Below are 21,354 nucleotides of genomic sequence, written 5' to 3'. Positions count from 1 at the left end.
CCTCCTACAAAACAGAATTATATAGCTTTGTATGTTTGTGAATTGTGAAGACCTTCACTTCCCGTTCTCAGGAGAGGACGTCACACAAAGACGAAGACGACATTTCCACTAGTCTACAGTAACACTCCCCACCATGCGCCATCACAATCATTAAAAATCTCATTAAACCGCACAAGGACATTAGTATGCTCATTACCGACTGTTATGCAAAGGCTAAATGAATATAACGTGTAAGTAATGATGTGCGCTCTGCCAGGCTTGGCTAGGAATCGGTTAATAACCCATTTAATTGGGGCATTTGTTAAGTTTGAGTGGTACTATTCCTCATACAACAAAGAGTTCACTCAAGGCCATTAAGAGAGAAGACCATGTCCCGCGGACGGAAACATGCTGCCTCCGACTGGCAGGCCACAAAGCTGGACGGACAGCTGTGTAGCGAGAGGGGCATTTTTATTCAGCATGAGTCAGTGTGATGCGTGTGTACGTGAATGTTTTTGGTGTGGGTGTGCTCAGTTCTTCATTAGAATGCCATCTTCTGCCCTTTGACTCACAGCAAAAACAGAACGGATCGATTCTGACTTCTTTTCATGCAGTTTGCTTTGTTTGCCGCCTTTGACTCTTAAAGATCAAGATCTGCATTTTAACAGAGATGAAGCAAACTCTCGTTAAAATTGCACAAATTTGTCCAAATACGCGGTTCTTTTAATGCTGATGGTATTTTTAACTTGTTTTGTCTGCAATAACCGTCTCAAGCACCAAACATGTAGCATGACTTGGTATAAGAGTTTTATGTTTCTACAGTAACGGTTTAAATATCTGCATTTTTCTCTATCCATTTACTATTGTAAAGAGGCAACTGTTACTAAATATATTTACATTTATGCATTTGGCAGACGCTTTTATCCAAAGCGACTTACATTGCATTTTTAAGGAACACTTTTTACATTTTTATCAATTCTTGCTTTCCCTGGGAATCGAACCCATGACCTTGGCATTGCTAGTGCCACGCTCTACTGGTTGAGCTACAGGAAAGCCTATAAATATATGATACAATAATGATGTTTCTTGCTATTTATTTTACAAGTTAAAATATAGAAGGTACTGATGAGAATTAATTCTAAATTCTAGGACTCATGGGGGAATGTCAAATGATAGTATTGCTTTCCTGCATAAATAAAGTGTGAGACTGCTTTCTTTGCACAGCTTTGACCTTATAACAAAACTAAAACACAGTGCAGCTATGCACATGGGACAGGCGGTTCAGCAACATAAGAAGAGGACCTCAGTGTGTTGGAGTCCAAGTACAAAATCAGAATAAAGGCCCACTGGCCACTCAGTGTTGAGATATGTGCAGTTATCGAAACATATGCACAGCGTGATGAGCTACTGCCCCCTAATGGACTGCAGAGTGCATTGCAGGAAGCCTTGAGGGGTGTAGGACAGAAATCTGAAAGACTTACATTTTAGGTCAGATTCCTTAAAAAATTGCCAATGTCATTAACTTCAACTTATAAAAGTGGGCTGTTAACTTAACTGCAAACCTCAAGCAAGTCAGAATTCGCTAAAAGACACTTTATGAGCCAAGCGTGCCTGTGACCTAGAGTGTGCATGACTACTCATTTTAAATAGTTGGATGTGACAGTCCAGAAAAGCAGTTGACTACTGGTCTGCGAGTCATTGTTTACCTTGATGGTGTCTAGTCACCGTGCAGCATCAGCAGTCTGACGCATGGTTCAAACAAACATCATGACCAAATAAAAATTCAGGACCAGTTAAACAGGGCTTAAGGGATGCACAAAATATCATCATCTGTACTATGAAATAAAAGTGCTCTTTGTCTTATTGAATATTAGCCATGATGAAAAGACTGACGGGGGGTGATTCTGAATATCAGAACAATAAACAATATGCTCGTGTTAGGCATGCTAAGCATATACAGCTTTCAAAATGTTTTTCCCCCCAATATTATTTTCTCTAAAATAAAAAAGAGTATATATTTTTATTTAGTGATGATGTCTCGCTACACATCTCAATAAAGTGAGATTCAAGACATTTAAATATCGCAAAGATTTCTATTTCAAATAAATGTTGATCAATCAAAAAAATCATGAAAAGAAATGTATCACATTTTCTACAAAATTATTACACAGCACAGCCATTTGTACATGTCTAAGAAATGTTTCCTGATGATTTCTGAAGGATCATGTGATATCTAAGACTGGAGCAATGGCTTGCTGAAATCAGAGGAATTATATTTTTAGAGTTTTTTACTGTACTTTTGATCAAAATAAATGCAGCCGTGGTGAGTGTAAGATACTTACGCTTTCATAAAAGAAAACAAACGAAAGTAAAACATACCCTAAATGTTTGAACGGTAGTGAACACACATAGCCTAAGTTCAATGAAAGCATTTTAAAGGGGGGGTGAAATGCTGTTTCATGCATACTGATCTTTTTACACTGTTAAAGACTTGGAATCCCATACTAAACATAGACAAAGTTTCAAAAGTTAAGGTGGACGTTTGATGGGAGTATTTCTTTGTCAAAATACTACTTCCGGTTAGTCATAAGTTTCGGCAAGTTTTTTTCGATCAAGGGTCCACTTGACGTTAAAAGGTCGGAATTTCCTTGTATGGGCCGTACGGACAATTCTACCGGAAGAGCGTGAGAGAGAGAGAGGGAGAGTGCGAAAGCAACAGGCTACGCCCATCAAAGCGCTGGCTCGTAGGCTGCGCTGCACAGGTGATGTGACTTCAAGAAATTAACAATGTCACCAAAAAAGTGCGTTTTTGGTTGCCAGACCAAGACAGTCCTGTTCAGATTGCCAAAAAACCCCGCGTTAAGGCAACAGTGGATGTAATTTGCTTTTCCGCATCAGCAACTGAGTTGCGCAAAGGTTTATGTCTGTTCGCTGCATTTCGGTGCCGACTGTTTCATAAACAAGGCCCAGCTCGACGCCGGATTTTCCCGATCGCCTAATGCTGAAGGATGGAGCAGTCCCAACGATAAAGGTCCCAACGTTAGAACCGCAGGCGGTGAGTAAGACTGCTTCAAATGTCTGTGTTTTTGCCTATGCTCATCAAGTAGCCCAAACATGATCACGTATAGTTAATTGATCAATGGAGCATGCAATGTGTAGTGCTTGTACATTTGTTTAGCTGGCCACTATATGTGTAACTTTATGTTTGTGTATTGTAAAAGCACTCCAAACAACAATACACAAAGAGTGGGGAAATATGTTGAACTAAATAAGCACGCTTCTTCATTCAAATGCGCTACTATTCCGTGTCTTTCTATGTAAACACTAACTTAACCTGCCGTGCAAAACCAGTCCGCTTAACGTTACTACAATTGTCTACATAAACCACGCGTAAATACACACACACACACGTGCACAACTGCACTTCCCACATGTACACCTTCAAAGACAAAAATACGACGATATAATTCAAGTATAAATATGTAAATAACACAAGTCGCTAAGCATATTATATAGTTAGTGTATAACTTGTACCACATAGAGACGTCCTGCTCTAGTCGTTTTTGCTGCTGCTCCTGTTCAACTGCAGCCTCTGGGTCTGATTCCGGATCATAGATGTATGGCTGTATCTGATTAAAAGCCATATTTTTATTTTGAATAAAGTTTTTTCCCGCTGTTAGGGATGACACAGCTTTACGACGCACTCGACTCAACACAATAGCAGCAGCGCGCACACGTCATTATTTAGCTCCGCTCACACGACACGCCCCCACCCGCTCGCCTTTTTTCGGAAAGACTCGGAACAGCGCATCTTTCTTACATAATTATAAAAAAAATAAAGACTTTTCGGAGATATGCAGGATGCAATGCTACTCTATAGATACTCAAGATTGACATGACACTGACTGAAACTGAGTGTTCACTTTTCAACAAAAGATGTAGATTGGGTAAACCCAGCCTGATTTGCCAGCGATATGGGTTTAACAACGATGACGGATAGAGAAGCGATGGGTTGTTGTATGAAGGTAATACTGGTGCAAAATAACTGAACACGTGTGAGAGTGAAATTTGTATCTGTAGGGCATATCCACACATGTGTATCAGTATGCATTCAGTACATGTGGGAATGTAGTGAATGCCAATGGAGGCCTATCTGAAGCCTTTCTCAGCTTTCAACAAAAATATCTTCATTTGTGTTCTGAAGATGAACGAAGGTCTTACGGGTGACAAACGACATGAGGGTGAGTAATTAATGAAATAATTTAAATTTTTGAGTGAACTAACCCTTTAATTGAGATTGGTCTGGTGACGGCCAGACGACAAAAGGTACTTTTTTCAGAAATTACGGTATTTACATTTCTAAAACTAAATTCAAGCACTTTCAGCACCTTGTGAGAACCCTGGTGTCCCTTACATCTGAAATGAAATTTCACAAATCTCAAATGGCATATTGATGCTGCTTGAGTAGCTATATAAACAGTGTCAATACATCAAACATGTTTCTCTCACTTATAGTCCCTGTCAAGAGTCTTGCAGATACATTCATTTCTTATAGAGCAGAACTCAGCAGTTCAGAGTGAAATTCTGACTTGTATGTGACGGTTCAAAATGAAACTCATCTCAGAAGTCTGCCATGCATTTCATTTATGACATACTTGGTAAACACAACACGCTTGTGAAATTCACATAAATTTAGATAGAAAAACAATGACACTGGCCTGTCTCTTAGCAAAGCCGTCCTTCTTTTCTGGTGAGATTTATAATTTAGGTAGCAAAAAGACACTTTGTCTATCCTTGTCCTGCCTGCCGTCACTCAACTCTTAAAGGCATAGTTCACCCAAAAAGGAAAATGTATTAGTTTCTTTCTTCTATTGAAAATAAAAGAAGATATTTTGAAAAAATATTGGTAACCAGACAGTTGAAGGTAGCAACTGGTTCCATAGTATTTTTTTCATGCTTTGGAAGTCGATGACTATCGTCAACAGACTGGTTGCAAACAATCTTAAAAATATATTTTGCGAAGAAACTTGAGGGTATTTAAATTTAAACTTTAATGTTTATTCATCTATGCTGTCGGAACGGAGAGTGCTGATATGCAGATAAGCACCTCATTAATATTAGGTCCAGCTCAGGATGGCACATTCTGCTGTGAGGGCTAATAGAGTGCACGCAGACGGGCAAGGTCAGATCAAGCTGATTTCCATGTTAGACATTTTTTCCTTAAAGCTCAAACAAGGTGCCTGATCATTTTACTCTAATAACAGTTTATGTGGAGCATCGCAGTGCGGACTGCTTTGAGATCCTGTCACTATATAATACCGGCTTTGCAAAGAGGTTATTATTGAACAATAAGGGAGTTAAAATTATATTTGACATGACAGCAAACTCAAAGCCATGCATTAGCACCTCAAGCAGAGCTGTTGCTCATTACACATGCAAACCATTTTCAACTGCTGTCAGTCCCTTCACATGTTAAATGAGTAACTGCACTCACACACAGACTTCAGGTTTGCTGTCAGAACCAGTACAGTTTGCACTGCCAACATCCTCTTCGCAAAGCCTGTGACAGGATAACAAAACAATCCACACTGCAATGAGCAGTTTAATGAACATATTTAATAATGATATATTATGCTATTATGCTACATATTATATGTTATGCTGCTTGATATTTCTGTGAAAACTGATACATTTTTTGAATTTTGAAGATTATTTGATGAATAGAAACTTCAAAAGAACAGCACTTTTTTGAAATAGAAATATTTAGTAAAACTGTAAATGTCTTTAGTCACTTTTGAACAGTAGTGTCTATTATGCCCAAACCCCCCTTTTTTTGTGGTGTCAGTGAAACATTTGGCAATTAAAAGTCTATGTATACACAAAAAATGACCTTACTAATGACCTTACTGTGACTGGTCGGGCAAAGTTTCTAAACATCTGTGCTGTAATTTAAATGTAGATGGCTATGAGCCATTGTCTGATGTTGGTAAGTTGAGGAACTACAAAATTAGTCTTTTGTGCGGCATAAGCCCTATTCGCAAAGATAAGTATTATCTAGGGACCTCTGTGATTTAGAAATACTCCCCAACATCTGAATTTTGCGTGGCACATTCGCACGGGATAAGCAAAGCCTGTGATGGTACTTGAATTTACTGACTTATCTCCCATATATGATGTCAAGATTTATAAATGTTTTTTTCGTTATAGATATAGCTGTATGAAATCATAAACAGTCATATGTATCGATATCATTTTGATTGTTTATAGTAATAAAAATAATTTTGTTTAGTTAGCGAACAGATGCTACAATTAAAAACTGAACTGAGCACAGACCAGCAGCAGGAGTCAGATTTCATTTATCACGAGTGACAATAAACAGTGGAAGATTAAAGCTAAATGTAAAAGCGCCCATTTAAGCGAGCTCGTCATTGTACTGTTCTGTTGTTATGTTTTCATTAAGAATAGAATTGATATTAATATTAAAAACACCATTCAAGCAATTTGCTCCCAAATTGGTACTCATTCTAAAGTGAAAGTATAATCCATGCGGCCGGACGGGAATTCATAAAGGTGCGCATTATGAATGCAGCTTCCATTCTTTGTGAAAAATAAAGATAGAAATGCACACAGGAAACAAAAACCTTGCAAAAATTATATACGATCCGCTCAGTCCTGGCCAAATCACAGAGATGCCGATTCACACAGGACTAATATTATCACAAAACCTCGGTGTTCAGCAAAAAATGGTAGGTAATTTGCGAGGGAATTTTTACTTTACAAATTACAGACATGGCTGATTCGCACGGGATTAAGATCACAGACATTCTCTGCAATTATTACAAATCCCCAGAGGTCCCCAGATAAAACTAATCCCATGTGAATAGGGCTTTAGTTTCAAAAACTTTTTTTAACTGGCAAAGAAAATGATAAACATTATGATTTTATGGTACATTGAGAGCTTTCCATATAAAAGAATCAAGGAAAGTTTGATTTCCCATGGCATGACCCCTTTAGGCATTCAGACAAGTCTACTGCCTCACCTGCGTAGGTAATCATCGTCTTGTGTGTCTTCAGGCATTTCCTGGTTTAAGGCTTCTTGTGATACGTTTGCTGAATGAGAAGTGGCAGATTGCCGGTAAACACGCTCTAGTTGGCCAGTTCCCTGGTTGAAGACCAGCTCGACTGCCTGATCCTCGTGCTGACTGGTAGCTGTGCTGTGGGAAAAGGATACATGAGGCTCTGGGGTATCTGGGCTGGGCTCCATTGGTGTGCGTTCAAGAAGGTGATGATCCGAATGAGAGACTGGGGCTACACTGTGAAAGGAAGGACTAGTAGGTTGCCAAGCAGCATTTCTCTCAGCAGATGTCAGCTGACCTGTTCTCTCCCAGCGGTGAGTACCCCGATTATAAGTGAAGAGGTTGTGGCAGACTCTACAGCGATTCATGTGACTGTGAGAACGGTTTTCGTTGCTGTAGAGTGGCTGGTAATGAGATGGGCCTGGTTGCTCTGGATCAATGTTGTTATTCAGAATTTCCTGAGTCTGCTGGTCCTGCCTGCTGCCCTCTAGTGGTTGCGCAAGGTCCTGCATTTGCTCATACTCCATGAAATAGCGATTAAGGTTACACTGTAGAACATTGCGGATTGAAGAAGGGCTTCCGTGCCCTTCTTCCTGTGGTGGGCGGTGCCTGCTAGAATGAGTCCCTGATGAGCTGCCACTGCTATGAGGAAAGCCCCATCCATCACTAGCAGAGGTGTAAACAGGTGATTGGCTGGAAGTCCCTTGCTGTCGCAGGACAGAATGCGAGCTGACGGAGGAAGCACTGGTTCTGGGTGGAGTCAAACTACTACTTCGTCCATTAAGCACACTGCCCGTCCAGTCTGCCCCAGCGAAACGGCCTCCACCTTCCCTGCCTGGTGGGTGCTGCCGGAAAGGTGGTATAGGCGCCATTCCAGCCACTCTCCTCCTCCCAGAACTAGAAGAAAGGTTCCGCACATTGCTCCCACCACCGTACACGCAGCTAAATGCTGAGGACCGATTTGCAGCACGAGATTCGGCAGAAAACCGTGGTATTCGTGGCTCTGTGCGCGCAGAGGAAAAGGTGGTCGCATGTGATTGTCCGTCCAGGGACGAGGAGTCTGAAGAGTCCTCGTCAGGTGGAGACGGAACCTGCGTTGATGAGCAACGGCTACAGAAACACACCACTCCAAGTGATTGAACGCAACCATGGTATGGCAGACGGGAACGATCCCTCAAAACAGCGTAACGCCCAGACGAATCTGAGGCCTCATCAGGGGAAGCAGTAGGAGTGCCTCCAGCCTGAGGGACTGAGTTGCGGGAAGTGAGGATGTGCAAGAAATTGTGCAAGATGGGTGTGCGTCTTACAGGTTGGGACTGCAGGAAGGAGCGTTGACGGAGATGAGGCATCTCCACACTGTCCATTGGAATCTCAGGATCCTCATCATTCTGCAACGCACAAATAGAGGCACATTTACAGTCAAACATTTTAATGAATAGAAATGTATGAGTCTTGTGTCAAAACAATATTTCCAGCAAAAAGTATCACCTGTTGGTTTGAAGGGTTTACAATGGCAGTTAGAAGATAGTGACCTAATGGGTCAAATCTCACCAACCTGCAAAAAACACAGAGAACGCTCACAAAAGCATCAGATGCAAACTCTGATGTGCCTGTATCTACATGTTGCACATTAAAGGGATGGTTCACCTGAAAATTCTGTCATGTACTCACCATCATGTTGTTTCCATCTACATCCTTATGACTTTGAAAAACAAATGACAATATTTTGAAGGAAACCTGGGATTTATTTCTCTCCAATAAAAGTCCATTCCATAACGTTCCATTCCAAAAAAAGTTGATAAAGAGATCACAAAAAGTCATCTATATCAATCAACTGTTTTTTTTTTCTTCCCCCAATTCTTCTAAAGAGACCTGGGGTCCGTTCTTCTTATGTTGCTAACTCAGTTAAGTGGATCTTATTGTTGACGATTTGGCATGTTCTTGAAGAAAAGATGAAGGAAGAATATTAAAATCCAACAGGAAAAAATAACTGTTGCTTTTTTATTTAGCAAATAAGGATGACCAATTGTGAATCATTTGTGTTTATTTAACACTTGTGGTGTATGGCATACAGTGAGAAAAATAAGTATTTGAACACCCTGTATTTTGCAAGTTCTACCACTTAGAAATCATGGAGGGGTCTGAAATTGTCATTGTGGGTGAATGTCCACTGTGAGAGACATAAACTAAAAAAAAAAAAAAAAATTCACAATGTATGATTTTTTTACTATTTATTTCTGTGATACAGCTGCAAATAGGTATTTTTGAACACCTAAAAAAATCAATGTTAATATTTGGTACAGCAGCCTTTGTTTGCAATTACATGAGGTCAAACATTTTCTGTAGTTTTTCACCAGGTTTGCACACACTGCATGAGGGATTTTGGCCTTCTCCTCCACACAGATCTTCTCTAGATCAGTCAGGTTTCTGGCCTGTCACTGAGAAACACAGAGTTTGAGCTCCCTCCAAAGATTCTCTATTGGGTTTAGGTCTGGAGACTGGCTAGGTCACGCCAGAACCTTGATATTCTTCTTACAGAGCCACTCCTGGGTTATCCTGGCTGTGTGCTTCTGGTCATTGTCATGTTAGAAGACCCAGCCTCGACCCATCTTCAATGCTCTAACTGAGGGAAGGAGGTTGTTCCCCATAATCTCACAATGCATGGCCCTGGTCCTCTCCTTAATACAGTACAGTCACCCTGTCCCATGTACAGAAAAACACCCCCAAACCATGATGCTAACCACCCCCATGCTTCACAGTAGGGATGGTGTTCTTGGGATGGTACTCATCATTCTTCTTCCTCCAAACACATTTAATGGAATTTTGAATTATGACCAAAAAGTTCTATTTTGGTCTCATCTGACCACATGACTTTCTCCCATGACTCCTCTGGATCATCCAAATGGTCATTGGCAAACTTAAGATGGGCCTGGACATGTGCTGGTTTAAGCAGGGGAACCTTCCGTGTCATGCATGATTTCAAACCATGACGTCTTTGGCTCCATTTACACTGCAAGATCCAATTCCGATTTTTTCCTCTCATGTGGCACAGATCGGATATGACATGTGAACGTGTAAGCAGTAAAAAAAAACGCATGAATTCCGATATCCTCAGATTGGATTCAGGCCTCACTCATATGTTGTAATAAATCGGATTCGGAATATGATTCGGATGCGTGCATTAGCGTCTGCCATGAAAGCGGTCAAATCGTATATTCCCCAGTAAATGCGAGTCGTACGTCATTGAAAAAAGGACAAATGCGAATGACGTCAACTCAGGTGGACACAAACTGCGTTCCAGTATTGACAAGTCTGCAGTTTTCATGCGGAATTGGGCTACTTTAACACAGTTTTGAGTTGCAATTGGGCGGGTTTTGTTGTGAAAACCTGGCAACCCCGTCAAGGGCTCTCCTCTTTTTCTCTGCCTTAAGAGAGAAATGTTTTGCCAACTTTAAAGATGTGTGGAACAGTGCAGACAGCAAAACATTGTGCAATCATTTTGTCTGCGTCCATTGCATATCACTGTAGCGGACACCAGAATTCCAGGGCCCAGTTTATGGCCGGGCCCCTCTTTGCCCACAACAGTGGACAAAGGTTTGCTCCATTTTGATTGGATCTTGTTGGACTAGCACAAACAAGATGTCCAACCCATCAGATAAAGATGCTTGGACAACATCCAGACACCTCTTTGAGGGCAAGAAGAAGACCTCTAGTACCAAGCCCAGGAAGGACAGGACTTCTCATTGGTCCACATGCAGTTTCTGCCCTTCACCCATCTAGAGATGGATCCCTAATGACCTGATTTGTGACGGCCATAAACATTCCTCGGGACTTCAGCAGTAGTGGGTGAAACAAAGAAAGACCAAAACTGATCCATCCAAATCCATTCACAACTATGTTTGGAAACCTTAAAGGGTTACTTCAGCGATTAGCATATGGCTTTGTATCAGTAGAAACCCTGGAGAATATTCAAATTATTGTGCTTTCTCCCCTCATATCTCCCTGAGACGAGAGATTTATGCATTTTATTTCTGGAAAAATTCCTCCTATGATGCAAATTGACGATATTTGCATCATAGGAGGAATGTTTGCCCAGAGGCTAAAGACTACAGCCAGCAGAGGGAGCCATTTCCGCATGTTTTGAATCTGTGCATGGGGGATGGAGATCACACTCAGCTCGCAGGGAGAGCTCAGCTTGCAGACAGGATCATTTAAACGGAGCTATGGTGAGCAATGTAAGTCTTTTAACTTCTCAAATTCATTTCTATGAAAGTTAAGCTTGCAAAGGCATGAACTGAAACGCGTGCCAGACTGAACTCCTTTGTGAATGTATGCCGCGAATGTAGTCGCGATTACCTCAGCTCTCATCACTCGTGCAGTCAGTGCTCAGTGCTCTGATACTCGCGCGGTGACTCACTCATTATATTGAACAGACACGTTCAGTTTTTAATTGTAGTGTCTTCTCTAACTCAGTCACAGTAATGAAGTTGGTGGTGTTGGGAATGGCCTCACAGGGCAGCGAAGCATTCTGGGAATTGTAGTCTTTCATCCCCATGGGACAAAAATACATTTTCTGTCTTTTCTCAGTCTAGAAGACACCAAATTCAAAAATAATTTCACATTTCTACTGCATTGATGACCCAGTTTAAATACAGATTCATCTTCCCAGCGCTGAAGTACCCCTTTAAGACTGATGTAAACTACACATATCCATCTCATACTTATTCAGAGAAATAAGTATTTTCAGTGACAGCTATTTGTAATGCAACATCTTCCACAAATTCAGCTGTTAATGAACAAATGAATGAACACATGACAGTTCAATCTTTTTCCATCATGTTTGGTGTCTATGTGTTTAGTATATCGCCAAGGGTATTCTGATGGTGGTTTGGAAAGTGAGAAATGCATTGATGAACTTTAAAGACCATTTAAAGACTTCTAACTGTGTACAGTATGCAAATGAGTTCCACAGGGGAAAGAAGGGTGGGCCACACTGTGTGCCCTCTCTGGTGCCAGCAGCCAATAGTAACACTGGAATGGAGAAGCGCCAAATTGCAATCTCCTCCTATTCGGAAAAGGATAAAGGTACCCTTTCAATAGACACTCCTTGTTCTGAGTCTGTCCCCTGAGGATTAGACTGTGACAGAGCAATCAGGTTCTGAGTCTCCACATCCGAGAGACAAACAGTTCACCAAGTTCTGAGTCTGTCCGCCGAGGATTAGACTGTGACAGAACAACCAAGTTCTGAGCCTCTGGTTTAACCAGAGAGACAACACAAGATCCGAGGATCTGAATCTACAGCTTGTGAGGCAGTGACAGATACGACAACGTTCTGAGCCTCCAGCCTGTGAGGAAAGAGACATTAACCAACACTACGTTCAGAGTTTTAGTCCAGCGAGACGACTACAGCACGTCCCGAGTCTCCATGCTAGAGAGACCAGAGCAGATTGACCAACTTCTGAGTGTCTGGCCCAAAGAGGCAGAAGACACACAGAGACATTTGCAACAAGGTTAAGCTCAGGAGAGCAAACCTTTACTTCAAGGTTCCTTCGTCTGCGTGTTCCAGATTAAGGACCTTCTGCACCTACTTCAGGGCCTCATCTGCGTGTTCCAGATTTTAGGACCCTTTGGTGCCCCAGGAGATCAGCATCCCACAGATCTTCGTGTTCAAGGCTGTTGAAACAGATTCCAGCTCCTTTCTTCACTGCATTGTCTCCCAGCAAAACCATTAGAAGAAGTCATCACCATCGGACTGCTTACTCAACCACGTGGAACGTAAATATCACTTAACCAAACCTCTTTCTAGAGACCTTGGCATTGTTGTATATTATCAGTATATGATTTTCTAATTTACATTAGAGGTAATATAACTGATGCTAGTTAATAACAAATAATCTTTCGTTTATTTGTTTGATACATAATAAGGTTCTTCACCTTAGTTTCAGAGAAACAACAGTTTATCTTTCCATAAGATAACGTAACTCTTCTATAGCCACACTTAACTTACTCACATGTATTTTATGCATTTTACGCACTTTATTCCTTTATCATTCATTGTATTCATTTAGTAGTTGTGTTAATTGTTCTGTTTATCTTTTGTTAATAAAATCTATTTTATTACAATTGTGTCTTCCTTGTGCTGATAAGGCAGAAAAGGCTCTACAAGTTAGAAATCTCACCAATCTTTCAGATAAATCAGCTGACCAACTCTCCCCCCCTTTACATTCATTATAAATGACTGGGCAGCCTCCTGTGTGGAGTGTTCTCATACAGCCAAGGTAAAAGGCCTTGACTAGTGTCCCAAAGTAAGAGGGGGGGAAGGTGGTCATCTGATGTACTCATAACCACACCTTAAGTGACGTGTGATCCAAATTCACAACGTCAGCGGTGACGTGAGTACCAATCACTACCTTACTTAGTGTCCTTGGGTGGACAAAAGTAAAAATCACTACATCACACTGTTTTACTTCCTTTCACCGGTTAAGAACGTCTTGGGTTGTTTTGCCAGTGTACAGTGTAAATGCAAATATCGGATACGGGTCGCTTTTGAAAAGAAGATGTAAGTGGGTCGTCAAAAAAATCGGATATAGTCACCAAATCGGAATTGTGCATCAAGACCTGCAGTGTAAATGCAGCCTTAGTGTATAACCAACAGTAACCTTGGAAACGTTGGTCATTGACCAGCTCCTCCTGTGTAGTTCTGGGCTGATTTCTCACCTTTCTTAGGATCATTGAGACCCCAGAAGGTGAGATCTTGCATTTAGCCTCAGTCCGAGGGAGATCGACAGACATGTTTAGCTTTTTCCATTTTCTAATGATTGCTACAACGGTGGACCTTTTTTCACCAAGCTGCTTGGTAATTTCCCCGTAGCCCTTTCCAGCCTTGTGGAGGTGTACAATTTTGTCTCTAGTGTCTTTGGACAGCTCTTTGGTCTTGGCCATGTTAGTAGTTGGATTTTTACTGATTGTAAGGGCAGGACAGGTGTCTTTATGCAGCTAACGACCTCAAACAGGTGCATCTAATTTAGGATAATAAAAGGAGTGGAGGTGGACATTTTAAAGGCAGACTAACAGGTCTTTGAGGGTCAGAATTCTAGCTGATAGACAGGTTTTCAAATACTTATTTGCAGCTGTATCATACAAAAGAATACTTAAAAAATCATATATTGTGATTTATGGATTTTCTTTTTAGATTATGTCTCTCAAAGTGGACATGCACCTACGATGACAATTTCAAAGTGGGAGAACTTGCAAAATAGTAGGGTGTTCAAATACTTATTTTCCTCACTGTATATTTCAGACTACCCTTCCATCTGGTATTCTACCATTCCATTAAGTAATCGGTTTCATTTTCAGAAGGTGTGATGGGAATATGCATACCAATGAATCCAACCACACTGGAAATCCTAAAGGAAATTCTAATTATTAGGTTACTTCCAGAGGTTGCAACAAAATATCAAGTGAATGTTTTAACCTGATTTCTACACCACTGAGCTGCAATCATGTGAAACCCCTCTATGATGCTCTCATGGGTTTGTGCCCACAGACATATTCAGAAAGAGCTCACATGAGAATGGGGCTAACTTTCCTTACCTCACTGCATACAGCGGCCTTACGAATATGCTCTGCATTCCTGATATTATATTTTAAAAATCCTTAAAACATGGTACTACTGAAATAAATATATATGTATATAATAGATATAGGATGAAAATCCTCACCTGATATGAATGTAACGCCCTACAAATTACAGCAGCCTCCTCATCTACAGGATGCTCTTTTTGTCATTTTGACAGTGTCCCCTTGATTCAAATATTTGCAGTAAATTAATATACCTGCACTGCAAAAAAATGCTTTCTTCTTTTGTCTTTTAATTTCCAGTCAAAATATCTAAAGATTCTTAAATCAATGTCTATTTTCTATATAAGAAAAATTACAAAATTAGTATTTTGTCTTTTTTCTTGGGGGACAAAAAAAAGAGAAGCTAATTTAAGTGAACTTTTCTTATTTTGCAAATTATCTGCCAATAAGGTAAGAAAAAAATACTCTGTATGAAAAAAAATATGTGCACCGTGAATGAATAAATTAAGTATTTAAACACCACTGACAGTTTAAAAAGGGGGAGGAGACCTAAAGAAACTCTGGGTTTACCAAAGAAAACCTCCTTTCTGAAACGGGCCCCTGGACTCGTCCTTACATACATGCTGTACATACATAATGTACAGTGCTAATTAGAACATTGAAATAATGTATATGTTGTACAAATACTATACAATCGTGAATATAAATAATTGGGAATCAGGTTTTTTTTTAATGTGCATATTTTATTTATCCATTATTATTACTTTTATGTTGTTCTGGTCGCTTGGCTGTTTCCTTATAAAGGTTTTTGCCAGTTGGCTTTTTTAATTATATGATATCATTATGTTGCTGTCTTGCCGCCAGCCAATTGCTGCATTGCTGATCTTGGTTTCGTGTATCGATACATCGGCCTCTCTTCAGGGAACACAGGAACCCGCATCATCTCAGATATATTAAGCAAGGTATGAATAACGGACCCCAGATCGTTTTATGATGAACAGATTTATTAAAGGCTTTTATCCATATTTAAACATTAATCAACACATTCATAGAGTGCATCAGAAATGGTAAACAGAAGCTCAAATGTTTTTGCTTGCTGTGCAAGAACAAACTATTGTTTCTTGTATGTCAAACAAAAGCGTTCAAGCTTTTGTGTTTACTATTTTTTATGTGCTCTATGTACATGCGTGTTCAAATGTTTATACAAGAATAATAGCATTAAAAATATATATATATTTATAAAGCTATTGTGTCTCTTCATTAAACATCTCAACTAATTTGAATTTTTTTTCACAATCCTCTACTGAACTTTTTGAAGTCATTTGGGATAGCATGGAGTTACTGATGACAGAATTTTAATTTCTGGGTGAACCATCCTTTTTAAATGAATATCATTGCGCATCAAACCTGACTCTCTCGGTCTCGCTAGCAGTCTTCACCACAGTGAAGGGCTCCTTCCGACTCCAGTCCCATAGATGCAGCTCATTGTTGGTGGCAATGAGCAACAGCTGAGCCGTGGGATGGAAAGCAAGGGATGCAATTGCTGAGTTACTCTCTGTGAGCCAGCTCTCACTGCCTCCCTGAAACAAAACCACATGATACTCCAACATTTTGTGAAAAATGAAGTTGTAAAAAATCATCACAAAATCATCATTCAATATGGGTAAAGTCAAGACTTACGTGCAAATCCCAGATTCTGACCTCTCCATCAAGACAGCCAGAAGCAATAAGGCCAGGTATGCTAGGGTGAAAGGTCAAGCACCAGGGCGTACGGCGGTGGCCCACCAGAGAGTGAACACACCTTCCTGTCTTAACCTCTGTGATGTATATGTTATGGTTCACATGGGTGGAGGCCATTAAAGACCTATGAAGAGAAAAATAACAAAAATTCCTCTCTAATTATCTTGCTCATAATAGGGCCTGAGTGGAAAGGCCTCTGATACCTCTTGGAGGCCTGATCAATCAGTCGTTTTTGATGTCAGTAGCCTATTTATTTTATCAGTACTGAGGACTATGAAAAAGGGGAATTACCTATCTGGACTGAAGGCAAGAAGAAAAGTCGAGCGGGGGCTTTCTGGTAACTCCACTTTCTGTGACACCGAAAGAAATTAAAAAGATCAGTGGTTTTACTTTAGTCACATCCAAATCATAATATTAAAGCCCATTCACACCAAGAACAGTAACTATTACAGTAGCTATAACTATAAAGTTTTGATAATTATTCTAATTCTGTGAGAATAGGTAAGTGCACACCAACTATTATGGTAATGACACAGAGGAACAATATCAGAGGAATCAGTTATAACTATTTTTTTCAGCTGATAAAAGTTAAAAACAGACTGCCAAGTGCTAATCAGAATCCACCAACTTTAAAGAGCTTGAGCATTTAAAGGAGCAGAAAACATAACTGCAGCGCAAGCTTAAAATAATCAGAATGTTGTCATGCCTCGGTGTGGATGATAATATATTTACCGGTATAGTTATCATTCTTGTTGTGAACAGACATTTAATAATGCTGAGCAGTGTGTACCTTTTCCTTGTAGAAGAATCCTACGTGGTTATAAAGCTATTTATTAAGATTATTTTATTATTTAGAACCTCAAATAGTAAGGAGACACAGTTGGCACAACAAATAAAAACAAAATCGACCATCTTAATAAAGATTAAAATAGTTACAGGTGTGTAAATCTGAATTTTTTATCCTTTTGATCTATCATTAAACAAAACAAAAACAAACAAACAAACAAACAACAAAAAAATCCCAAAATTCTCACCTTTCACTGAAGTAAAAGAATGGAAAGTAGAGGGAAACTTACATTATTAAATACATAGTTTTTTTTCCAAAACATGGCCAGATATCATCCCTTAGATTTTTTTATGAGTAAAATATCTCTTAAGTATATTCTTAATAATATTTACATTTTTAGCACACCGGAGTGACAAGGAACATGAAATCGTATAGCTATGACTTCTTATTTTATAGGAGTATAAATATGAGGAATCACAAAGGCCAAATTTCCTTTATCATCCATCAATGAGTAAAACCAAAGAATATAGTTGAATGTGCAGCAAAAGATTATTTAGCTTTACAAAATAGAAAGTGGCTGTAGGAAAATAGCTAAAGTATTGTATAGTATTCTCATTTCCACCATCAGGGAAATAATTAAGAAGTTCCAATCAACTAAAGATGCTAAGAATCTGCCTGAAAAAGGATGCGTGCCAAGGATCACAGATGTTGAATTGCAGAGATTAGTCGAGTCTTGGGGTCCAAAATTCAAATTCAAACAACCTCTATAAATCACTACATGTTTGGGAGGGTTTCAAGAAAAATCCTTCTTGCTCATCCAAAAACAAACTCCAGCATATTCATTGTCAGACACGGCTGGAAATTCAAAAGGGACCTGGTTCTGTGGTCAGATAAAACTATAAAAAGAGCTATTTGGTAGCAAATCCACTAGATGGGTTTGGTGCAAACAGAGATAAAAAGTACCCCACGCCCAAGGTTAAAAATATTGCCGGATCTTTAATGTTGTGGGCCTATTTTTTTTTTTGCTGAAGGTCCTGAACATCTTGTTCAGATACATGGTATCATGGATTCTAGCCAATAGGAACAGATAAAAAACGAAAACTGACGGCCTCTGCTAGAAATCATATAATGGGCTGTGGTTGGATCTTCCATCAGTACAATGATTCAAAACAAACATCGAAATCAACACACAAATGTGTCACTGAGCACAAAATGAAGCTTCTGCCAAGACCATCCCAGTTCCCTGACATGAACCCTATCAAATAAGAGGTGGGGTGAACTGAAGAGAAAAAGCACCAGCTGGGAATCTGAAGGATCTAGAGAGATTCAGTATGGAGGAATGGTCTCTGATGTCTTGTCAGGTATTCTCCAATCAGGAATTATAGAACAAGAGCTGTTATCTTGGCAAAAGGAGGTTGCAAAAAGTATTTAATAGGGTGTCAATAATTGTGGCCAACATGTTTTGGAGAAAAATATTTATTTCATGAAATGTGAAATTTACCCCCACTTTCAATTGTTTTACTTCAATGAAAGGTTAGGTTTATATGAATGTTTTGAATAACAGTGCAGATTTATTCTTAAAGCCATATTTGATCACATTTACCAGGGTGGCCAATAATTCTAACCATGACTGTACTTTCTAAATGTGATGTTCACTACTAGGGATCAGCAAGCAGCATATTGCCTCTGAGCAGGTGATTCCCTGATGGCAGCCTATAGTCCACAGATAAAGTGTCAATGATCTATGCAGCAGTTACCTGGCTTTGCCATTTCATGCGCTGTGTCTTTTCCTCCACAAGCTGCTGTAGGATCCTGTGTGAGACAAGACCTCGTGCTCCTCGCTCTCGACTAGACAGGATACACACTGAATTCTTCTGTCCCACCTTCATTTCCACAGACACTTACTCACTCCGTCCTCTCACACCAGACCCAGAACAGTCCACCGGCCCACACACACTGGACCCGAACTGCTACTACCACAGCATCATTCTAGGGGAAAAAAGAAGAGAAAGTTCTCAAATATCTTAGCGCGTAATAATCTAATTTCCATCAATATTATTTGGATGACAATGAGACAATTTTCATTTATGTCATGTAAAGAAGGAGTTATTTAAAGACACTGTCAAAATTTTCAGACATTGTACGTCACCACACACTGCCTCTAAATAACATCTCTGCACAATCAGCATAGGAGTCAAAAAATATTAGTGTAATAGAAACTTTAAGCATATCGAAGCAACACTACAGAGGCAAATGATGTGTATCCTGGTTGTGTAAAATGAAAAGATTTTTTAATGTTTTTAAAGAAGTCTCTTCTGTTCACAAAGGCTGCGTTTATGTTATTAGAAATACTATTTGAAGTAATATTGTGAAATATTATTAAAATATAAAATAAATAATTCTATTTGAATATATTTTAAAATTCATTTATTCCTGTGATGCAAACCTGAATTTTGAGCATCATTACTGCAGTCTTCAGTGTTATTATCCTTCAGAAATGATTCTAATATGATGATTTACTACTTAATAAATATTTATGAATATTATCAATGCTGAAACAGTTGTGTAATTTTTTTTGGGGGGGGGGATTCTTTAAATGAATAGAAAGTTCAAAAGAACAGCATTTGTCTGAAATATAAAGCCTTTGCAACATTATAAATGTCTATACTGTCACTTGATCAATTGAATGCATCCCTGTTAAATAAATGTATTAATTTATTTAAGGTCTTTCGCAAAAACAACATTTAAAAACATTTAAATGGTAGTACAATGTTACAAAAGCTTTATATTTCAGATATCATTTTATATAATATTTCACAATATTACAGCTTTTTTTGTATTTCTAATAACATAAATGCAGCCTTGGTGAGCTTTAAAAACATTTTTAAAAAACCTTACCAATCTAAAACTTTGACTGGTAGTGTGTGTGTGTGTGCGTGTGCGTGTGTGTGTTAAATAAATGTTAATTAGAATGTAGCTGAAATAAAAATAAATAAAAACATTTTGCATTTTTATTAGGTTAAACTTGATGTATTAAAATAATTAAACTCTATGAGTGATTCAAAACAAATAAAAATTACAATTAAACACATGCAACTAAAATTAAACCGAAAATATATAAATAAAATTTCAAAATATAATTATATTATTAGGTAACATATATATTTCAGCAAACAGCAAAAGAAAGGCCAAAATAGATAAGAGCTAAAGGTGATAATAAAGCAATAATGAGATATAATTATGCAATCTTTACTAATCTTCAAAGAATAGTAAACGCAATTTCATGTAATTGCCCATTATATATGGGTAAAAATAACACACAGTGCAAGTGATAAAAATGCAATAATTATAAATAGGTAACATATATTCAGGAATGCATTATGCATCAAACTAACAGGTTAGAAAACAGGCAGATAAGCTTTGAAGGTTTTGTTACACTTCCTCAATCTGACAGGCTACATGTTTGACTTTAGCTATTATCTTTTGCTATTAAGCATAGATTGGGGATTTAAAAGTCCTATAAACGTTGTCCTTATTAAATTAACTTCATGGTCATAGAATAAAGGAACTAGCTAAAATTATAACGTTGATGTACAATGTTTGTTTGTTTTTGAGTTAGGAAATTAAGCTAAAAGCTTATATGTTTAGCAGTTAGCAGGCTACAGTTTACAGGTGATGTATTCATTTACACAGTGTTTTAATTATGGAGTTTTTATTTAAAATATATTTAAGACAACCACTCGGGGTCTTAGCTTCGGCCTACCTTTTCCTCATATTTTTGTCCGCTTATACTCCTTGAAATCGTGGATATCAAATAAAACAGTACGTTGGAGACCTTAAGCAGAAGGGACGTTGCCTAAATGGTCCCTGCTCATTTCATTTTCGGATTTATATATATGTAGTGAGGAATGTTCCTGTTTATTTCCGAAAATAGGGTCGCATGTACTTTAGATTTGTTGCTGTGTTCAATACCTCCTGCCAAAAAGCGTACAGACCAAGCCAATGGAGCACAGATCATTCATAATCAATTACCGAAAACATCGTTCACGCTCGAAGCTAACGTCAACTTCGAGCTGTCGCTGACTGTAAAAAAAAACAACAACAACAAAAACAAGTACGGACAACTTGCTATTTACCTTCTTACTATACCTACGGGTATGAACATAACATAAAAAATACAGAAATAGTAAA

The 21,354-nt window shown here is 38.9% G+C and overlaps 1 protein-coding gene and 1 non-coding gene across 2 annotated transcripts in view; both read right to left on the bottom strand.

Moving 5' to 3' along the window:
* The window catches only part of ambra1a (autophagy/beclin-1 regulator 1a), a 110,833-nt gene extending 89,653 nt beyond the window's left edge, over positions 1-21,180 (bottom strand). The window contains exons 1-8 of the mRNA XM_067419173.1: positions 20,927-21,180; positions 18,921-19,152; positions 16,668-16,726; positions 16,317-16,500; positions 16,044-16,216; positions 8,544-8,610; positions 7,020-8,443; positions 1-4 (exon numbers count right to left, since the gene is read on the bottom strand). The exon at positions 1-4 is cut by the window's left edge and continues 83 nt beyond it. Coding sequence (XP_067275274.1) covers positions 1-4; positions 7,020-8,443; positions 8,544-8,610; positions 16,044-16,216; positions 16,317-16,500; positions 16,668-16,726; positions 18,921-19,052 — 2,043 coding nt within the window. The 5' untranslated portion in view covers positions 19,053-19,152; positions 20,927-21,180. The remainder of the gene's footprint in view (positions 5-7,019; positions 8,444-8,543; positions 8,611-16,043; positions 16,217-16,316; positions 16,501-16,667; positions 16,727-18,920; positions 19,153-20,926) is intronic.
* Positions 960-1,034, bottom strand: trnaa-agc (transfer RNA alanine (anticodon AGC)). The gene has a single exon. It is a non-coding gene; the product is annotated as a tRNA-Ala (tRNA).
* Positions 21,181-21,354: the final 174 nt, after the last annotated feature.

The sequence above is a fragment of the Pseudorasbora parva genome, chromosome 1, assembly GCF_024679245.1.
Source record: "Pseudorasbora parva isolate DD20220531a chromosome 1, ASM2467924v1, whole genome shotgun sequence".
Taxonomy (NCBI): Eukaryota; Metazoa; Chordata; class Actinopteri; order Cypriniformes; family Gobionidae; genus Pseudorasbora; species Pseudorasbora parva.
The sequence above is the reverse complement of the archived record's forward strand: the minus strand, read 5'-3'. Positions and strand labels throughout refer to the sequence as shown.